Below are 20,244 nucleotides of genomic sequence, written 5' to 3'. Positions count from 1 at the left end.
CAGAAAGCAATTAGCTTTTTTGAAACTTGGAGCAGATTCTCAAAATAACCCTGATCTTCATCAGAGATGTCAGAAATACAGAGAGCAATCAAAAGAGGGGTTTCAAACAACTCTTTTAATTGCTGCTGTTTCTATTCTGGGTTTGCAACAACAGTGCTCAACCTCTGAGAGAAACAAAAAACAATTTTGCCAACATTTTTTTTTCTTTCTGTCCCAGTCCATTTAAAGAAAACTGCTGGTTTCATGATATTTGACAGTTGGTCATTATAATACTCAAATGAGAGCAGTGCTATGCTACTCCATTTATACCGACTTGTCATTTTGCATGAGCCCCATTCTCACACAAGTTCAGAGATTTTGAGAAATTGCTCTTGGATGTGTGCAATATCAAGCCACTCTTTCACTGCTGATTCTCATCACTCCGGGGTGCTGGCAACCCTAAAATCTTTCACGTCATGATGCATTCCTCAAGAATCCTTCAGGTGGAAAAGTTCAAAGCTTTGCTGTGTCGCCGACTGGGTGACATCCTTGACTTCCCTTTGATCATGTTGCTGTCATGGCGAAGGCTGAAAGTTAACAGTCAACCGAGGAAAAAAAATTCAGCAAACCTTTTTTTTTTTCCTTTGTTTTGGCAGAAATGTGGCATATTAAGTAGGTCAACTGTCATAGCTGGGGTCTGAGGTTCAGGGCTGTTTTTGATTCATGCCAACATGATGCTGCAGCTCTTAAGCTACTCAGAGAACCCCCTCCGGCTTCATGCAACAAGCCACGCACCCCGCAAAGATACCAGTGACTACAGGGTTCTATCTTAGGTGAAGCCAAGTGGAGGTGTCATCCCATTTCTCACCAATGTTGTTGACAAAAGTGTGGTCAGGTGCAGTGTTGGTGCATCCCTGTGTTGATGCAGCATTCAAAAGTTGTCTCCGTTGACCAACGGGTAACTAGGATTTTGCTTTTAAGATCAGACCCTTGTCACTTCCTGTTTTATTTTGAAATCACCTTTCACCTGTGTCTTAGTTTGCATTACACCTCCTGTCTTTTTTTTTTTTTTTTCCGTTTCCAGCACACCTGTTGTTCGTTGTGTTAGTTAAGCTGCATTTATTTTTTCTTGTCTTGTTTACACATTTTCCTGGCCATTTCTTAATTGTTGGTTACAATCTTTATTTGGATCATTAAATCCATTCAGTAGTGGTTCATATCCTGCCTGCACAACATAACCTGAGGATTTAATTAACAACCTCACATGCATAAAGTCAGAGAAGAAGAAAAACTGCTCAAGATTAGGTCCTTATTCATTTCTTGTATGCTTATTAATATTTTGCAGTGGTAAACTGACAATGAGGAGAAAAGTTTTTCTTGCGTCTGTTGTAGGCCAACGTGTGGTGAGCCTGTATTTCGTTGCGAGTTAATTGCCATTGTAGTGACTGGATGGACGTATTCGTGCTATGGTTTTAGCTGCTGTCCTCAAACGCCACAGGGTTGACCAGCTGTATTTGAAAGGCCTGATCGACAAAGGAGGCTGTTGTTCCTGTCAAAGAAGAAGCCTTCGTCATCATGGCTGCTGTGAGCCAAATGAACTAATAATTGATACAGTGCTCCTGCCTCCCTGAAACCATAGAACATTTCTGTCTTTATTTAATGTGCACTTAGGTGGAGGGCACCACGATGTGTTAATCAATGATGGTTTGAATCTGAGACCGAATCTACGCCAGGAGCCTTTCAGGGAATGTCGACGCTGTCTTTCGTATTCAAGTATTGGGTTTTTTTTCTATAACATTCACTTAAAAGATCAGAGCGGCTGCATCACTCACTGTAAACTTCTCCATGCTTGAAGTAACATCCCAACATGTAGCAAATGGGAGACATTAAACCAATGCAAGAAAAAAGCTGTTTCCTCTGAAATAACAAAAAAGGTTGTTTCTTTCTTGCTTTTTAAGATCCGCCATCTAGCGCACATGACATCACCATGAGTCATTTAGAGACCAATGGCAACCTCTTGGCACCTTACACTGAGCTTCACCCTCAGATTATTCATTGTTTAACTAATGTAAGTGGATTGGACGCCCTCTCAGAGCCACTGGCCCCATCTGCTTTAGATCAGGAGTGTTAGCGATCACTTTACTCGGGTTGCTCGTCTGTAATAAATACCCATGTGAGCAGTGAATAAATGCTGTCAAAACTGGATATCCATATGTGCAGCACATCCCCCATCCTCACGCATAAATACAGTATATTCACCTTAGCCATGTGTAGCGCACAGGCTGTCCGACACCCGTAACTGTGAATTTAGCATGCTTTATAAATTTAGCCTTTCGGTACGTCCCTCATCGCCCAGAGGTGTGTGTATCCCAGCCCCATCCTTTGATTGACACTCCCGAGAGTTTAATTATTGGAATGCATGATTCACACACACAGATTGCTGTCATGAATGCAGAGACAAAATCTTAAATATTCACAAACACCAGCCTGCGCTTTAATGACCACCAGAGCATAGAGTACACATAAATATGGAATTAAAAACATGTATGCAAAGATTCTTATGTAGGCCTGTGCCGTATCGCTGGTGTTTGTTTGTGTTTTATACCTTTTCTGTTATGGGCCTAAACTGTCAGTGATTTCAATCCCAGCAGGCTCTGAGATTTTAATCCTTAAGGGAAAAAGCCACTTGAACACATCAAATCGAGAGGAAAGAAATGATTTATGGTTTAATTGTTGCTCCAAATGGAGATTTCAACATCGCTTATTGGCACAAAGAAAGGCAAACCCCCTCCTGCCAAGACAAACCAGGCGTGTATGAGTCAGCTGCATAATTTAGAAGTTGTACCACAAGGAAAAGACAGTAGAGAAGCCATAGAGTGAACCAGATAGTCATACGCAATTGGAGCCACACTTCTCACCAGACAAAGCTCGTTCATTGTACACAAATCAAATCAAATGTCATGCTTTCTCATCCCGCCAGATTCAGGCCTTCCAGAAATAGTCCACCAATCCTCGGGAGCTTTCAACTTCATCCTTCTGTCCTTCCTCTCTTATCCTAGAGGGAGTCAATCATCTTTTAATATCATTTCCAGTTCCTATCCCAAAAACACCCACCCACACCATTTTAATTTAGGCAGTTCTTTATGGGGGAAGAGTTGAAGGACTTGTGAAGAATTGCGATTTGGAGAAACTGTGTTTGTTTGTTTGGTTTTTTTTTTGAAGGTGTTACAAACTCGAGGTAGATTGAAGTAACAGGTGGAAAATCTAAAGATGAGAGTCAAGTCATGAAATGGAGCAAACTCCATTAGCGGGTGGATAGACTGGAGGGTTCTGGTTGCATCATGGGAGAGGGCACCTAATGAGGAGCCAACTTGGCAGGGCCACAGTGCTGCAGCTGAACCTCATTACTGTCAGATGTCTTTTGTCTTTTTAAAAGTGCAATTTCACCCTCAATGACTTCCCCCACTCCTCACTTGGCAAGTGTATCCTCCTCTCTTCCTCATCTGCTCCTTCAACACACATCGTGACCTCTGTCGGTCCATCCATTTACCATTGCCAGCCCCTTGTCAGCCCCCTTTCATGGCTTTAAGAAGAAAACACTATATATAGCCTTGATAGAGAAATCTACATACATGGGAGGCCTCAAACCTTTTTTGACACATTGAATCTATAAGTTTCTGCATGGACAGATAAGCTTAAATGAGACAGCCAAGTGCTACCGAATCCAGTAAATGTGACACGGACAGGGCAAGGTGCCCTTACAGTAGAAGCAAATCAATCGACAAGAGGCAGCAATCCACTCTCTTCTGGTCCTGTGACCTAAAGCGCCTCACTTCTGGGAATTATTTTTAGATGGAGACATCCTCTCCATGACAGCTGAGCAGTAATCCTGTCCTGGTTACATGATAATAAGACACTTTAAAAGTAAAAAGATACTTCACACTTGGCATCAACCCAGTCAGATTCATGTTCATTAATAAGCTACAGCTTCTCTGTTCTAAAGGGTAATTAAGTCCAGCAACATACCGACTTTTTCATTAGCAAGTGGATTTTTTTTTTTTTTATAGTTAACCTGTCCCTTCAATAAAAGGTAATCAAAACAATTTGTATCCACTACATTTAAATAATATGATTTTGGTCAATTGTCAATCTTGATTTAAGTAAACCTGATTGACTTTTTTCAGACGGAATGAGAGGATCCATCCTCTTCTCGGCCGGTACAAATGAACGCTGTGTCTCAGCTGAGTGGTTATAGCTTATTGGTTTTGTGACTTCCGTGAGACGGTAACTGATGGGAGACGTCCCAGCTCGCCTTCTACACTTGTGGGGAGATCGAACAAAGAGCTCTGATTTTTAATGTTTATTGAAGGAAGGAAATGAAAGCTGAAAAATACAGCTCCGGTGCTGTTATGTCTTGTGAGGCAAAGCTCCAGTGAATTTTGTTCCCCTCCTCTATATCAAATAAAGTGGAAAGACCGAGGATGTCGCAATAACTACTGATGGGTCTTCCAGGAAGGAAGAGAAGTGGATTTCAGTGACTGGGTCAGCTTGAGAGCAACAGCGTCATCCACAAAAGACTCCACAAGAAAAAAAAATCTACAAAGCACGACGAGAAGGTTGAGAGGCTCGTTGTGGATACAGAATATGAACATTATACTGTATAAACAAATACCCTAACCCATGAATAATACATTTTTCCTCTGCTCCAAAAATACCATCTTCATGAGTTTATTACTTGTCCCTCTAAGTAATTAAAAAGCATGTCCTCAAGGAATTTCACAAAATACCCTTTTTTTTTTTTTTAATATTAGTCACGATATTGGACCACATATCCAAAATACAATCAAAGGGGTTTTTCTAGAGGCCAAAATGTGGATGTGGATTACAAGATATCCTGCTTTCGCTGATTTACTGTTTTAACTCTCACAAATGTTCTTAATGGTCAACAAAAATCATCTGTCATATATTTGATATTGTATCTCACCATGTCCTGTGGCGGGGAAGGTTGTCCATGTTTAGGATCTCCTTAACAGACATCAGGTTAGCCGGGATGATGGGGTAGTAGTCTGAGTAGGGGGCTTCCTCGTCACTGGTGCATAATAAGAACAGAGAGAGGGAAAAACAATCAAAATTGCGCTTCATGAACACAAAGATGTCCTGCATATCATCAAATGACACAGGTGGCAGATTGAAAAATAGGTATCTTCACAGCCATTTCTTCTATCGATGGAGATATTGCGCTCATATTAGCATGCATATTCATTTGGTCATGTTTTACGGCACATTATCCAATCTGAAGCTCATCGGGCCATTTTCTCTTCTGCCACTAGACAGCAGCAGTGACTCCTGGAGTGTGTGTGGGAAACACACACCAGGCCATACACCAGGGCTTCAGTTATATACACAAACACAACCATGTTTCATTTTTCAAGCTCTCCAGGGATTGAGTTCAAACCTGGCATCTCATAGCACCAAACAGAAAAGAAGCTTAAATTGATATTTTTCTTCCTGTTGTCAAGCGCTGGCAAAATAAACAATGATAAAAAAAAACCCCACAAAAAACAATAATTTAAATGCAAGCAAGAATTCACAAAAGACGAACCCCCTGAAATATGATGTCAATAGTGTTTGCTGCACGAATACCCTCAGTCAGTCTGTGCAGCTCAGGGATAAGCCACCACTGTGCTGCACAGCAGATTTGTCTCTTCAGTGTTGCTTGTATTTAAAGAGGAAATACAAAATGTTGTACTGTTTCATGAATTTAAAACTCAATCATCTTCTCTTGACAAAAAACAAGAAAGATTGGCATTGAGGGGACATGCAACTTTTTAATTTTTTTTTAAAGTGCCAATTTATCATCCTCAGTGGTTACACTTCTCTTCTCTGGGCTGCATGAAGAGGCTGAAACCAGCTTGCTGCTTGTTAGCTTAGCACAATGAATGGAAATGGACAGGCTGTGGGCGGCACGGTGGTGCAGCGGTCAGCACTCACAGCCTCACAGCAAGAAGGTTCTGGGTTTGAGTCCTGGCTCAGGCACGGGATCTTTCTGTGTGGAGTCTGCATGTTCTCCCTGTTCCTGTGTGGGTTCTCTCTGGTACTCCAGCTTCCTCCCACAGTCCAAAGACATCAAGAGGGGACGAGGCTGATTGATACTCTAAATTGACCGTAGGTATGAATGTGAGTGTGAATGGTTGTTTGTCTCTCGACGTTGGCCCTGCGATGGACTGGCGACCCGTCCAGGGTGAACCCCTCCTCTCGCCCATAGGCTCCAGCCCCATGACAATGGATGGACAGGCTGTGTAGCATTGCTTTATTAAAAGTCACCATTTGCACTTTTCTCCAAAATGGTCTTTGCTGCATTAATAACATATTGTAGTTTTTACAGTATTGTTGCCTGTTTTTAGAGTGTTGGATTTTTTTTCCCCTTTTCTTTCTTTTCTTAATCCTAATCCACCTACCAAAGCATCACAGCGGATGACCTGTTTTCTCTCAAGTGAGATAAATCTGATGACCACCATCAGCTGCTTCGTGTGCTATTGTCTATCGGAGCTTGTATAATCAGGAGGAACAGGAGCCACTGATGTGAACGATGGTAACTGTGTTGTTTATGAGCCAAGATGGTTTTATTTAGGGTATGATGGAAGCATCAGTAGTCGTGGCGTTCCAGCATGCAATTACTGTGTGTGGAATGTTCCGTTATTAAAAGCACCATGTACCTATGTCAGATAGTTGTTTAGTTCTTCTGCAGTCCTCTACAGTCACTCAAATATAGCACATATTCAGGCAGACACTCACAAACACTCCCAAAGACCACAAGTCAAACTGTCCTCCCAAGTAAAATGGACGGGTAATTAAAATAACTTGAATTAAAAAAAATAAATCATAACCTTTCCTTATTCTGCACACCCAAGGTAGCACTGAGCAGCTGGCACAGTGCTCCCTGGTGGCACTGACGAGACACGCTGCTGTTTTTAGCATATTTTCGCATAAAACAATGTGTTTGTGGATAAAGAATGGCTAACGCCACATGATACGGGCGAGTTCGTAAATAGCTGTGTTTGGACAGTTTGTTTGTTGCCGTAGCTTTTATTACCCTACGTCGTCATCACGTTCCAGCTAAACACACGTGGCTGGCTCCCTCTGCATTCTGGAGTCAGGAGGGAAAGAAATTCCGTGAGCTCAAGATATCCATGTGTGATTACTTGAAAGGAAAAAAAAAAACAAAAAAACCTGAGGTTGAAGTAAAACTCAGGCCTTGACCTGAGTGCTCATTTGAAACCAAACCAAAGCCTTCCTCATCCTAACTAATCCAACCAGACCTTGACGTAGTGTTGAGACTAGGGCTGCAACTAACGACTCTTTTAATCGCAGACTAGTCAGCGACTATTGAAACGATTAGTCGACTAATCGGATAATTATTAATTTTTTCTTAAATTTAGCATGAAGTTGATTTAATCATGTGGCAAATGATAATAAACACAAGAAAGACGGTACAATGAAAAATACCTCTTTTGTTGAATTGATTAATTTAAAGTACGTTTGTCAGGCACAGTCTGGCATAACGCCAGAGCTCTCTTTTATAGCGAAAATACGCTAATAAAATGTACAATGTGTGTTATAAAAACCGTATCGGCTTGAATGTTACTTGAATCTCACCGAGGCGAGTCAGTAGCAAGCAGTCTTTTTATTCGCCGTATCCAGGCTAAAATGCCACCAAACTTGAGAAGTTTTGGTGCGTGTACCTGATGTTGACGCCGCCATTTCTGTATGTTACGGCTCAGAGACAGAGACGCTACTGCGCATGAGCGACTCTCGGCAGAGATCGTGATCAAGCGAGATGCCTCACTCTGTTGGAAAAACGCGTCTGGCGACAGTAGTCGACAACGGAATTCATTGTCGACGATTTCTATTATCGATTTTTGTCGACAACGTTGACGAATCGTTGCAGCCCAAGTTGAGACATCATCATTTTCCATCCATCCATTTTCCTCCGCTTATCCTGATAAAGGGTCATGGGGGGGCTGAAGCCTATCCCAGCAGCCTTCAGGCGAGAGGTGGAATTCACCCTGGACAGGTCACCAGTCCATCACAGGGCCAACACATAGAGACAGACAACCATTCACACTCACAGCCACACCTACGGTCAATTTAGACCGCTGGAGCTGCTGGAGTACCAGAGAGAACCCACACAGGAACAGGGAGAACATGGAGACTCCACACAGAAAGATCCTGTGCTGGAGCCAGGACTCGAACCCGAAACCTTCTTGCTGTGAGGCGACAGTGCTGACCACTGCACTGCTGTGCCACCCAGCATCATCATTTTATGATATGTAAACAGGCTTATGCGTCGTGTCGGAGAACAACTAACAACTAACATTCTGTACATGTTTTTGTTTGTGTTTGTTGCACTGGCACACACGTGTTTGCCTACACTAACACATGACCTTTCCATTTAAAGGACCAACAACTTGGCTGACCTTTTCGGGGTGTACCCAGTCTCAGAGGGGCAGTTGTTGTCAGTGACAAGGTCACTTGAGCCAATCGAGCTGAAAGGCATGTTTGTAACAGGAGATGGATGAAATTTTGCTGTACCACAGAGGAGAGCGAACCATAGTGTGTCGTACGTGTTATTCATTCTGTTGACCTCCGCCAAGGAGGTTGTGTTTTTGTGAACATTTATCAGCTTGTCTGTCTGTCAGCAGGATTATGCAAAACTGCCAACTACCATAAAACTTGTGGTGGGGTGGAACACAGGCCAAAGAGGAATCCAATCATGTTAGAGCAGATGCAGACCTTTTTCTAATTTTCTTAAGGAGTATTGTTATTATGTACCTTGGCTCCTTCTGTCAGTGTACGTCTCATTCCAATATGCTTTTGCTTGGCTTGGAAATAAGGCGCATCATTGCAACACCAAAATACAAATCTCAAAGCTGGTGTGTCAGAACTGTATATTTACCCAGGTGTGTACTCAACCACCAGCTGCCGTTACAAACTTTTAGCCCCGGGCTTTACTTTCAACCACTCATTTAACAAATGGCAATGCAAATTGACTTGACTTCTCCTTTCTGTTGTTTGTAAGATGAGAAATTTCCCCATTTCGCTACAATAAGAGAACAACTTCTGCTTTTGCTATTTTTTTCTTTTGCTTTGTTTAGGTTCCTTTTGAGTGTGTGTCTAGAGGCTCGAGCTCATTGAATAATGAAGTACTGTTCAAATACAGCCCCCCCCCCCACACACACACACACACACACAGAGGGACACTCACACCATGTATGAACAGAATCATGCACATACATGTGCACCGGCACGCGTAAAAACATTTGAAGAAGAGGTGATATTTCTGCTGTGTGTGGGAGAGAGTGGAGGCTGTACGTTTGTCTGCTTCCTCAAAACATTTAATTTACGAGAAAGAATGAAATCAAAAGAAACATCTGAGAGGCATCTAAGGATGAGCTCCATTGTGAGAATGTGGACACATACATGTGAGCGTTTGTACAAACAAGCAATCGATTCTGATTTGTGCACTCCTACCGAGTTCTATTCCACAAAACATTTTTTCTCTCTCTCCTTCATTTCCTTTTCCACAGGCATTATGATTCCAGGCTGTTTGTCCATCTCATGCTCCTGCACATGATGTCTCATTACGTTTCTCAGCGACGAACGATGTCACTGTGACCTCACAAAACACGTTTTTGCCAAAACTAAGACTAAAATATGCTCATTTGACTGCGCAATTAATCAAAACATTATATTTGCAACAAGAGTGACAACTATCATCATGTAAGGCTCAGATTGTTGGTACAAATGTCTCATAGATGTGGATACACAGGGTCCAGTTGGGAAAAAAAAACCTGAAGTTCCCATTGAAAACTTGTAAAGTTGGTGTGTGAAACACTAACTCTGAATGACAACAATCTAAAATGAATTGATAACAACTAGTCTCGTCTCTTCCTGTAGCTCTCTGTCACATCGTGATCTTGATAGTAGACATAAGAACAATGTCCATGCTGGCTGCAAGCGCGAAGTTTATTGTTGACCTTAAGATTGCTTGGAAGTTTCCAGGATCACAGTGAACTTTGAAGGCTGAAGCAGCTGCTTGTTATTAATTGTTATCTGACAGTTCATCGGTTCATGTATTATATTGGTCAGCTGATTTAATCCCTCACAGACACACGTCAATATTTTAGATGTAATTCAATTAGCTCCACAAGGACAACTTTCAAATGCTGCTGACATTTTCCACTCAGAACATTATCTTTTCTGATTGTGATACATTGATCTATACATTTTACTAAGTAATTGTACTGGATATACAATGAACATATAATGAATATATTGGTGACTTGGTGTTTTTACACACTCGATTTTGAACTGGCATGTTCAGATGACGTGGTAAGAGAGTGTGTATGTGGGTGCATGTGTGTGTGTCAGAGCTAGTGTGTGTAGTGTGGAAGGACTCGTCTTTATTTCTCAACCACAGGTGCTTTAATACCAGAGTTGGGCGTTGCCGCGGCAGTGCCGGTCTCAGTGACATGTTTGTGAATGTTGTGCGGGTGAAGACTCTGTGCTCGCATCTACCAGTCGTCCACAGGGTGCACTTGAGTTAATGACTCATTGAGCCCAGAATAGCCAGCCTGCCATATGTTTCTCTTTGATGCATACTTGATTCTTAGTCATCCTTCAGCTGTGGATCCAAATCAGCTTTCATCAGTCTGACAGTTTTGTACGCAAACAGTGACATGAAATTAATCAAGTGTATTAATCATCAAAGTAGCGGTGTAAATATAGAGAAACAAATTCATTTATGCAAATTTGTTAAATTTATTCCAAAAACCAAGATCGTGCTCGAGAGTGGAAAAAAATAGAAATACACTTGAAAGTGAGTGCAGACTTCCACCTCCAATAGTCTACTCTCCTATAAGTATATATGCAGGTAACTTAAACCATCACATATTTCTAAAACTACAAAAAAAGATGTGCCAGATGTTTCCATAAACCTCCTTGTTAAATTTTTACATTTAACTCAAATGCCAAATTGGGACCATGATGGTAAAGAACTCCTCAAGATTAGATCTGGATCACTCTCATGATCAGATGAGTTCTTTTTTTGTGTTCCATGGTGAAATGTTTTTAAAAATCTTCCCTTAAACTGTGTGAAATTCTTCAGATGGACAACATAGAATTGCACTTGGAAGTGGCCTTGTTCTGCACAAAATACTTCCCATTAATATTCTTTTCAATAAGGTGCATTTTCTGAGTAAAGTCACAAGAATCTTCAAAGAATGACCAAGCTCGCAATGCTAGAAGGAAGAAATGAATCCAAATTAGCAAGTGAAACCATCATCTGTGTCTAGCGATATTTCCAAATGTGCTTGAAATGATCCAGAGTTGCTTTCACTCATGTACAGTGCTGTGTCCCGTGAAAATGCCAAACGTGCCCTACCTGCTAATGGTACAGATGGTGAGCAAAACATCAAGAAAAATCTTCTCTGTCCTCAACTTCGGGGGGTTGTTCTTTGGTCCAGGCTTCTTTCCTCCACCAAGTTATATTTGCCCGCTGGTTTTTACATAATCCCTCTGACAGCCCAAACCGATCACATAAGCTCTTTATCAGAGGTAAATATGCCCCAAACTCAAATAATTTAACCTATTTCTAGTATTAATCATGGACTGAGTCGCCTGCAGTGCCATTTTCCTGTTACCAGTGCAGCAATTGTCCTCATTTTAAACTACTAATTTCTGAAAAATGCCTGTAGAGAAACTCCACTCGAATAACCAAATTATCTCCAGTCAGATTTGTCTCTTGGTTGAATTAAAAAGAGGGTAAGGAGCTGACTGTGAGACACGATGACCTGTTAACATCAGCAGGATGGTTTCCAGTGTTTTCATAGGAGAAGTGTAACACGTATTGTCTTCAATTCTTCTTCTTCCCTGACAATAGTGTTCCTCTGTCATTTACTGGTCCCTCAGCTGTGTTATTTTATGGAAGTGTTCAGGGTGGAGATGAGGAAGAATGCATTAGACACAAAATGTCCCATACTTTATGACACGAGAGTGTACCTGGAGGTAAAGGTCCTCTTTGTGGCCTGGGAGGACATTTCCATGCCATGAGACATCTTTGACAAGTTCTCCTCCTTCTCTCGCTGCATCACCATCCTGGTTTCCATGGTAACCCCGCAACCAGCACCTGTGGAGGAAGGGCAGAAGTTTGGATGCAGAGGTGCGTAGGAGGCAGTCAGTTCAGAGTCACTGGAAGTCAGTATGAGACTAAAGGTGCTGTAGCCTCAGCTAAGAGCATAATACATCATCATTATGTAAGCATTCAACAGACACTATCCTCTGGAACAGCTCAAAGCTCTATTTTTTATATTCAGTGAAGATGAGTTGCCAAATTAAGGTCTGCTTTACACCGAAGCTACTTCAGCCTTGGCAGGAGGCACAGCTATTTCTATTCCAGTTTGTATTCAGATTTCTAGTAGAATGCTCTTTGGAAGTGGTGAAGTAATTACTATTCCTCATCGTGGCCATGCAGAAATATAAATTGGTCTCCATTGCCATTCTCAGAGAGTTATTATTGAGCCCAAAGAGTGTGAGAAGTGTATGGAAAACGGTAGCTTCGCCATTTATCTCCCAGATAGATTACAGTTGTATAAAGAAGAATCACTATTCCAAAATCTCAGCGTCTGGGGAAAATCAACGAAAGTGCATGTTGTTGAGCCAGAGAAGGATGCTCTTTGATAACATGATGTTTCTGAATCAATATCTGTCACAATTACTCTGGATCAAAAAGAATCGTGTTTTAAACTTAAGTCACCTTCCTGACTTCCATCTGCGAAGAAGTACTTAACACAAAGCACAAGTGGATTTCGATTCTGAGTGTCATTTATGCTCTAGAATTCCAAGAGCCAACATGTAAACAGATCAATCTTCAAATTGTTATTTTTCAAAACTGCCAAACTTTTAGTGGAACTATGTCAGAAATGTTTTCCTTCAGAGCCCGAGATGACATCTAAAATGTTTCATCTTGTCTTGCCAACAGTCCGAAACCCAAAGATGCTCAGTGTACACACGGAACACTGAGACAGCTGCTTTCACGTCTCAGAAGCTAGAACTAGTAATGTTTTGGCATCCTTACAAAAAGATTTTCTTTCAACACGAAAAAGATCATGTTTGGTGGATATGAAGAGGTGTCAGGTGGACCCAAATGTGAACTCCAGAGACAGGCAGCATCAATAATGTGAAGATGATTTATTCATAATATGAAATATACAAAACTTATGTTACAAAATAATTGAACCATGGAGAGAAACATGGAAAACTGCAGGACAGAACAAATAAAGGAACAGAAGATCAAACTAAAATACAAAGTCTGTGGATGAGAGAAGGCGAGGGCTGGGAAGGAGCTGATTGGATGAGGAACAAAAGGGAAGTGACGGCTCACGGGAAAACGACAGACTGCCCACTTCAAGTCAGAAATGAGTCCCAAATAAAGCTGCTGAAGCATCTCAGGGTCCTGATCTTTAGTGAGCGTGAGATGGGCCGAAGAATTGTTGCAGTGGAGGCTTTCGCTTTATGACAAAAAGACAGCTGAGCCCAAAGGCAAAGTCTTCAGTCTTCATTTCTACTCTCACATGTGGTCATGAAATGTTGGTCGTGACTGGCGGAACAAGATCATAAATACGAGAGCCGAAATGGGTTCACCCAGGAGGCTGGCTGGCCTCTCCCTTACGAATACGGTGGGAGGCTCAGTCTCGGGGGGGACTTGGAGTAGAGCTGCGACTCCTTCACTTCAAATGGATCCAGTTCAGGAGGAGGTTCAGGCAAACTGAGGACCAGGTGGAGGGGATTATAATTCCATGGTGGCCTGGGAGTGGATCCCCAAGTCACAGCTGGTGGATGTAGTTCAGGTTAGGGACGTTCCCTGCTGGAGCTCAAATTTGGATGGATGGACACATAGAAATCACTTAATAGTGGGACACAGGAGAAACAGAAAACAGTAACAAGATTTTCAAAATAAATCAGGAACTAACCCAAGATCTGATCAGAACATGAAACATGAAGTGGACACCAAGGAAAACGAGGAACAACAAAAAGATTAAAGACCAAGAAATCCGTCATAATACTAAGTTAAGTGAGAATCCGAAACTAAAAACCCAGTACAGTCCAGACACCACCGACTAAATATTTAGCTCTGCGCTTGCAACTTTGCACCTGAAGTTTTTGTTTATCCCAGTTTGGAGGCTGTAGTTGTTTTGCAATGAAATATCTCAGGTGTACACCTCAGTGTCCCGCTGTCACTGGACTCCAGACTGAGTTTAGGAGTAGGTGAGGAGGAGAGATGTATTTCAGTCCCATGTTAAATGAATCACCCCTTTGTTTTCCACTGAGCATCCTAATAATTCATCAGTTGAGGTTTGCCATGCTGCTGCTCATACCCTGCCCATCATTAATCATGTGGCTGCTCTGGGGAAGTGAATGCAGGACGCACGCAACAAACAGAATCAGGTTGCAGCTGAGTTATAGCTTCATTCGCCCTCTCCCAATAGCAGCCACCTGTGTTGGCACCATAAACAAGTCTAACGTGTTATTCCTTCTCATCTCATTCAGTTGCACAATGGGAAGCAGGCGAATCGGTGGATCTACCAACTCATTCCCTTGTTGACTTTTTGGGGCTTATTTGTTGCACAAGGGGAGATGATTGTTTGTACACTGTTAATGGAAGGTTGACCTCTGGCAAATTAAAATTGACCAGTCTCCATGGGGAGGCTTGGATTCTGGGCCCCTGGAGTGAGGGGAAGCACAAATAAAGCAGAGCTCACACAATGCAATTTTTAGTCTCCAGAGTGAAATAAGAGCTCAGTTTGCAGGTTTCCGAAAATAACAGTATAAAAAGAGAGGCAACAGAGGAGCAAAGGGACAAATGATTTGTTATTTTACTTGTTGAAGGGAAAAAAGTGTCAGAGGACAAGAGAAGCGTGCTTTTTTTTTGTTGTTACCAGAAACGGATGTCAAATTAAAGGAAAAAAACAACCTGTAATGTCTGAGGGGGATGTTGGGCCATCCCGGGCCCCTAGAACAGCTTCAGTGCGTCTGGGCATTCATTCAACATGTCTCTGGAACTCACTTGGTGTTTTGAAGATGGTGGCCCTGTAGTTCAGAGGTCTTTACACACCAGGGGACGGATGGATAAACGACATGAAAACGTGAAATACTTGACTGCAAGCGTTTCGAATCAAAAGCAGCAAGGTTGATGGATTTGACCTTCAAAACTCCTTCCTTACAGGGTTAAAATATGAGGAGATTTTGGGTAAATCCCATTTCATAAAGTGGAGAAAGATCTATCTATAACAAGAAATGGTCACAACTAAGGCCATTTCCTGACATGATTTAGGGTATCGTTGGGTAGTTTGAGGTCCCTCTGGGTTGCTGAATCTGAGGAGGCAGAGGATCAACTCTTGGGATCCTATCAACCTGGAGTAGAGTGCACAGGTCTGCTGTAGTTGGGACATTGTTCTCGAGACTGGCTTTCTTTCTGCACAACATGCGTTCACTGTTGGAACTAAAGGTCCCTTTTTCACTGCATAACATTTGTGTTTTGTATGAAAGCAGGGTCACCCAACAAAAGAGACATGCGCATTCATTGTAAGTGGTAAAAGACCTTGAGATATTGTTCCAAAATGTATTCCAGAGGTGCTCAGGACAATTTGACTGTGAAGGCAGAGACACACGATTTACATGAATGTCTTTGGTCCCTTTTGCGTTATGGAGGCCCGTATTTCCATTTTTAGTCAGTTTTTTTTTCCCCCTTTTACAGTATCTGTATATCTATTGAAGAAGTAAAAATGTTAGGGAGAAGTTAAACGAACCACAGAATAAAAACTCTTGAGAGAAACAAGGGCAATAAAACAACACACAGAGACCAATGATCAACATGCAGATGCACTGTAGAGTTGGTCGTGATTGTTCCCAAGGCTGATTGTTGTAGTTATATATTTATTGAGAGTAATTGCATACTCAAATGTTTCAGTAAAGGCAGAAAAGCTGGAAGCTGTTTGTGACAAAAAAAAATCTAGATGAAGGATGAGTTAAGGAAGCCCCACTCACTCGTTTCTGTAACAGTTGAAGTCCTCTGGGCCTCTGTGGGACGGATCCACCCCACTTCCTTTTCTGTCTACCTGTCTGTCTGTTTCCTTGAAGACCTTGTTCAGTCTTGCTGTCTCACCTCTTTAATACCTCTCACTGTCACTCCTGTCTGTCTTGCCCACACTCTCCTTTCCCTCGCCCTGTCTTGACGAAGCAGTGAGCACAAAGTGCCCTTCCGTGCCAAGAATGTGGACAACACAATGCCCTCTCATTCTTAAATATAGACCAATGACATCTCCCTAGGATGTTCATACACACACATACACACACACAATCACACACACACGTGACTGCACACTGTATTTTAAAGAGCACTTAGTCCTAAATGGACATACAATGGCACCACGGGTGCAAACAGTCTCACATCCCTGCCATCAGCCGGATCGATTTACAGACGACTCTGCAGACAAACAGCTAGGGCACAACACAATAGCTCCCTGTACAATAAGAGAGGCTAAACCGAATGACCTGAGCAGCTGAAAGAAACAGCTGGAATGGCCTCAGGAGAACAACGGACAGCAGAAGAACCACAAATGTCTGCTCCATAACTATGGCACATGGAATTTATTTCAGCCTTCTCTTCACTATCCGACTCTGGTAAAAGAATACAAAACTATAGCTGGCAAATGAAAGAGTGCCGTGGAGACTGAAGGAAGATTCAGAGGGGGATGGGGAGGGTAAGAGGGCGGTAGAATCTGAAGCAAATGGAAGACAGCCTGTCAAGACAAACCACCTGGTACCTCCTCATTAAAAATCGGAACTCTTTTTAAAAAAACAAAACAAAACATCAAAAGGTTAATGACGACTGTGCATCAGCGACACCTGAGACATCCCATATAATACCTCTCTTCTTTTTCCTTCTCCTTTACTCACTCACCCTTATATCTTGTTTGTAAGTACAGCGTGTGATATTAAGCTACTGACACTATTAATTCTTTAACTATGTGGCTAGGGTTGGACAAAATACCTGGAAATGACCAATGCTAAAAGGTTTCCTTTCAGTATTTTCATGGATATTGTTTTTCAAATGGTTTTAGTAATTTGTTCACAAAAAGACAGCTGAGCTGATGTCTTTGCGTGTTGATTATGTAATATCTGTGCACTCATTTTCTCACTCCATGCTGTGTGTGAAGCGTAGACATGGCTCATACATGTACAAGTGTAATAGCAGAGCTTAGCTGACCTATAAACCTAACATACTATTTTCACCTACTTTTATCTCTCCAGATCCAGCACACATAACTCTGGTATCCCTCAGGGCTCGGTCCTCGGGCTGATGCTATTCTCTCTCTATACATTAGCCTTCAACAAGATCAGCAAAACTTGACCGTTCTTCAAAGAGGAGATGCCCAACTCGTGATCCAGGTTCTTGTTGGTATTTGCTAATTGATGTAATATAATTCTCACTAGCAAATAATTAAAGGGGTCCAAATTTTTTATCATAATTATCTATGTTGTCATGGTGATGAGTTCTTTAGTGCTGCTGCTGAGTGACAGGGACTAAAAGCACACAGGAGCTGTGAGGAAAGATGGCATCATTCGAGGCTGCATCACTTTATGGAAGGTTGGAGGTTATTTATATGCTTTTAGTGGGCACACCTGCCTCTGGAATATCAGCTCACAATACAAGCGAGAGTTGCCAGGCCTGTTCCTCTCATCATACATTAGCACTGACTGTCAGACTAAGAATAACTACAGGGACAAAGCAGCTGAGCGCCACCTTTATTGGTTCCTTTTGCTTTGAAAGACTCCTTGGCTCCCGCATCTACCTGACATCTCATGTCAGTGTCACCTTCAATTTCTTATGGCAGTTTTGTTGAAAGGGTTCCTGATGGTGGGGGCTCTGATTAAATTGACTTATTTCAACAGCCTGATAACAACGCTGCTGAAGTAACTGCCAGGGATGTTAAGAGAGGTTATGATGTCGACTTTTAGAATACTACATTTTTAATGTGTTCTTCAATAAACTGCAATAAGATGATAATTATAAACACTTTATTGTGATATTGGATTGTGCTTTTCATAAACCCGGCACTAAACATTTACAACATCTTCCATTCCAGAAAATAAACAATTTCAAAATGAGCATTCAGTTGTCAGTGCTTTCTAATAAAAGGACAAACACACTTACAGGAGTGGAATGTGGCTGTGTTGTCGTGTGGTCACATGTGAGAAGTTGGCTGGTTTCCATGGATACTGGATTATTGAAACACAAGCGATTGTGGTCTGCAGATCTTGACAGATGTTAGCCAGCTTTGTCTGTGCTAATGTTTTCTTCCATTGCCATGAATGTAGCCAGAATAAGTGAACTAGCAAGAAACTGCTCTCTAAGTGCTAAACAGCTAAATCACCTCCACTTTGATTTTAAGTTCCTCCTACAGTAAAATCAATAAACGTATGAAAAACCTTCTCTTATAAAGTCATGCACACTTTATGTGCGTATAATCTTTTAAATATCAATCCACATTATCGGTGTGCCATGCACAAACTCCTCCTGTGAGAGTCTCAAGCAAGATTCCTTTCATTCTCAGGCCAAAATGTATTATTCTGAGATAGTTGTGACAGTGCCGGTGGGTTCAGGTCTCGATCAGTCCAGGGACAAACAACACTTGGTTACAGATATAAGAGCATACATATTATTGTGTATTACTTGTGTGTGTATTAGTACCGTGCCCTCAGTTACTGGGAAGAACTATTATTTGATGTAGGGTTTTTGTTTTTGTTTTTTTGCCCAAAGATTCATCATTTTCCGGATATTGTGGAGAAAAACAATATGCATAAATACCGGCTTTGTGTTGTGCCAAATACTGTATTCGAATTTGTTTCCGCTTGCTCAAAATCCTTCCTGTTCAGCTTCCTTCAGATTACTTATGCATTCTCCCAGAGCACCTTAAGAGACAAAGTATGTAATTTGTTTGCACATGTGCCAGGTGAAACATGTATGGCACGCCAACATGAAATGAATATTTGCTGCACACTCAAACGTTTTTTTTTTTTTTTTGTGTTTTATCAATCATTCATGCTTATTCACAATTCACGCTTGCTCTCTGCACATAAATTATGAATAAAAGCCATCATCATTCTGGCTGTGTGACATTTATTCATTGTTGGATGTTATTGTATTAATGTGCACCTGATAGATGCAGAGAATATTATACCCTTAGTGGATGGGTCTCTGAGGAGAGAACCGTCTAGGATATCTCAGCTATGTCTGACGCCACATTCAGGTCACGCTGCAGGAAGAAAGATGAGATTGTGGAACAACCTTGAAAGTTTTGACTAGTAGAACTTGTTGAAGGGCCAATCCCCTAAAATATTTCATGTGGATTTGTAAAAAAAAAAATCATGCGTTGAATAACCATTGGTTGTTACAGGTGTTTGGATCAAATCTATTACAACACGAGTTGGCTGTGTGCAATTTGTATTAAGAAAATCTCAGCTCACAGAAAATGTCCACATATGAAATCAAATACAGAAGTTGACCAAAGGTCTTTAACACCCTAAAAAAGGGGAAGCACACAGAAATTAAAGACTAAATGTCACACACTTAAACGCACATTGAAGAGCCTTTTGAAAGCCAGAGAAAACCAGGTTTTTCACTGAGATGCAAAACAAGTTGCGTGAATAATGATCGCACACACACAGGGGCCTTTCATCAAGTTTGCACGGCCACAGAAAAAGCATGCCTGCCCCCCCCCCCCCCAACGCCCCCTTGCCCTCTCAAACAACTCCTGTGGTCGGAAAGCAGCATTACATCAGATGATGTTCTCTGTTCTCTGTGTGCATTTAGTTGTGCAAATGCTAGAATTAGCAAGTTTATGCTTAGAGCAATGCTGCACGATCTGAGGATGGACATGAGCCCTGCTTCTGCAGGTTGTATGTGACATCAGTTTCCAGTGTCTGTCCTTGCTGTGGTCATTTTTAGTTACATTTTGTTATTTTAGAAGATTTTAAAAATTCACCAAGTTCCAAATTGCCTGCCTGTCACGTCTGCGTTTGGGTTCACCCCCCCCCCCCCCCCAATTTATAACAAGAAGTATTTAACATAAAATGTATGTAGTTTGGCTCATTCTCTTTCATTTATTTGAAGTATATTTGCTGAGATTTTAGTTATTTTCAGTG

The 20,244-nt window shown here is 41.7% G+C and overlaps 1 protein-coding gene across 1 annotated transcript in view; it reads right to left on the bottom strand.

Moving 5' to 3' along the window:
- Positions 1-16,294, bottom strand: part of myom3 (myomesin 3) — a 49,232-nt gene extending 32,938 nt beyond the window's left edge. Inside the window, exons 1-3 of the mRNA XM_086217984.1 lie at positions 16,084-16,294; positions 12,040-12,166; positions 4,964-5,068 (exon numbers count right to left, since the gene is read on the bottom strand). Coding sequence (XP_086074110.1) covers positions 4,964-5,068; positions 12,040-12,146 — 212 coding nt within the window. The 5' untranslated portion in view covers positions 12,147-12,166; positions 16,084-16,294. The remainder of the gene's footprint in view (positions 1-4,963; positions 5,069-12,039; positions 12,167-16,083) is intronic.
- Positions 16,295-20,244: the final 3,950 nt, after the last annotated feature.

This window comes from Aulostomus chinensis, chromosome 11 (genome assembly GCF_037954235.1).
Source record: "Aulostomus chinensis isolate RoL2024-O1b breed Wild chromosome 11, RoL_Achi_v1.0, whole genome shotgun sequence".
NCBI classification, from domain to species: Eukaryota; Metazoa; Chordata; class Actinopteri; order Syngnathiformes; family Aulostomidae; genus Aulostomus; species Aulostomus chinensis.
The sequence above is the reverse complement of the archived record's forward strand: the minus strand, read 5'-3'. Positions and strand labels throughout refer to the sequence as shown.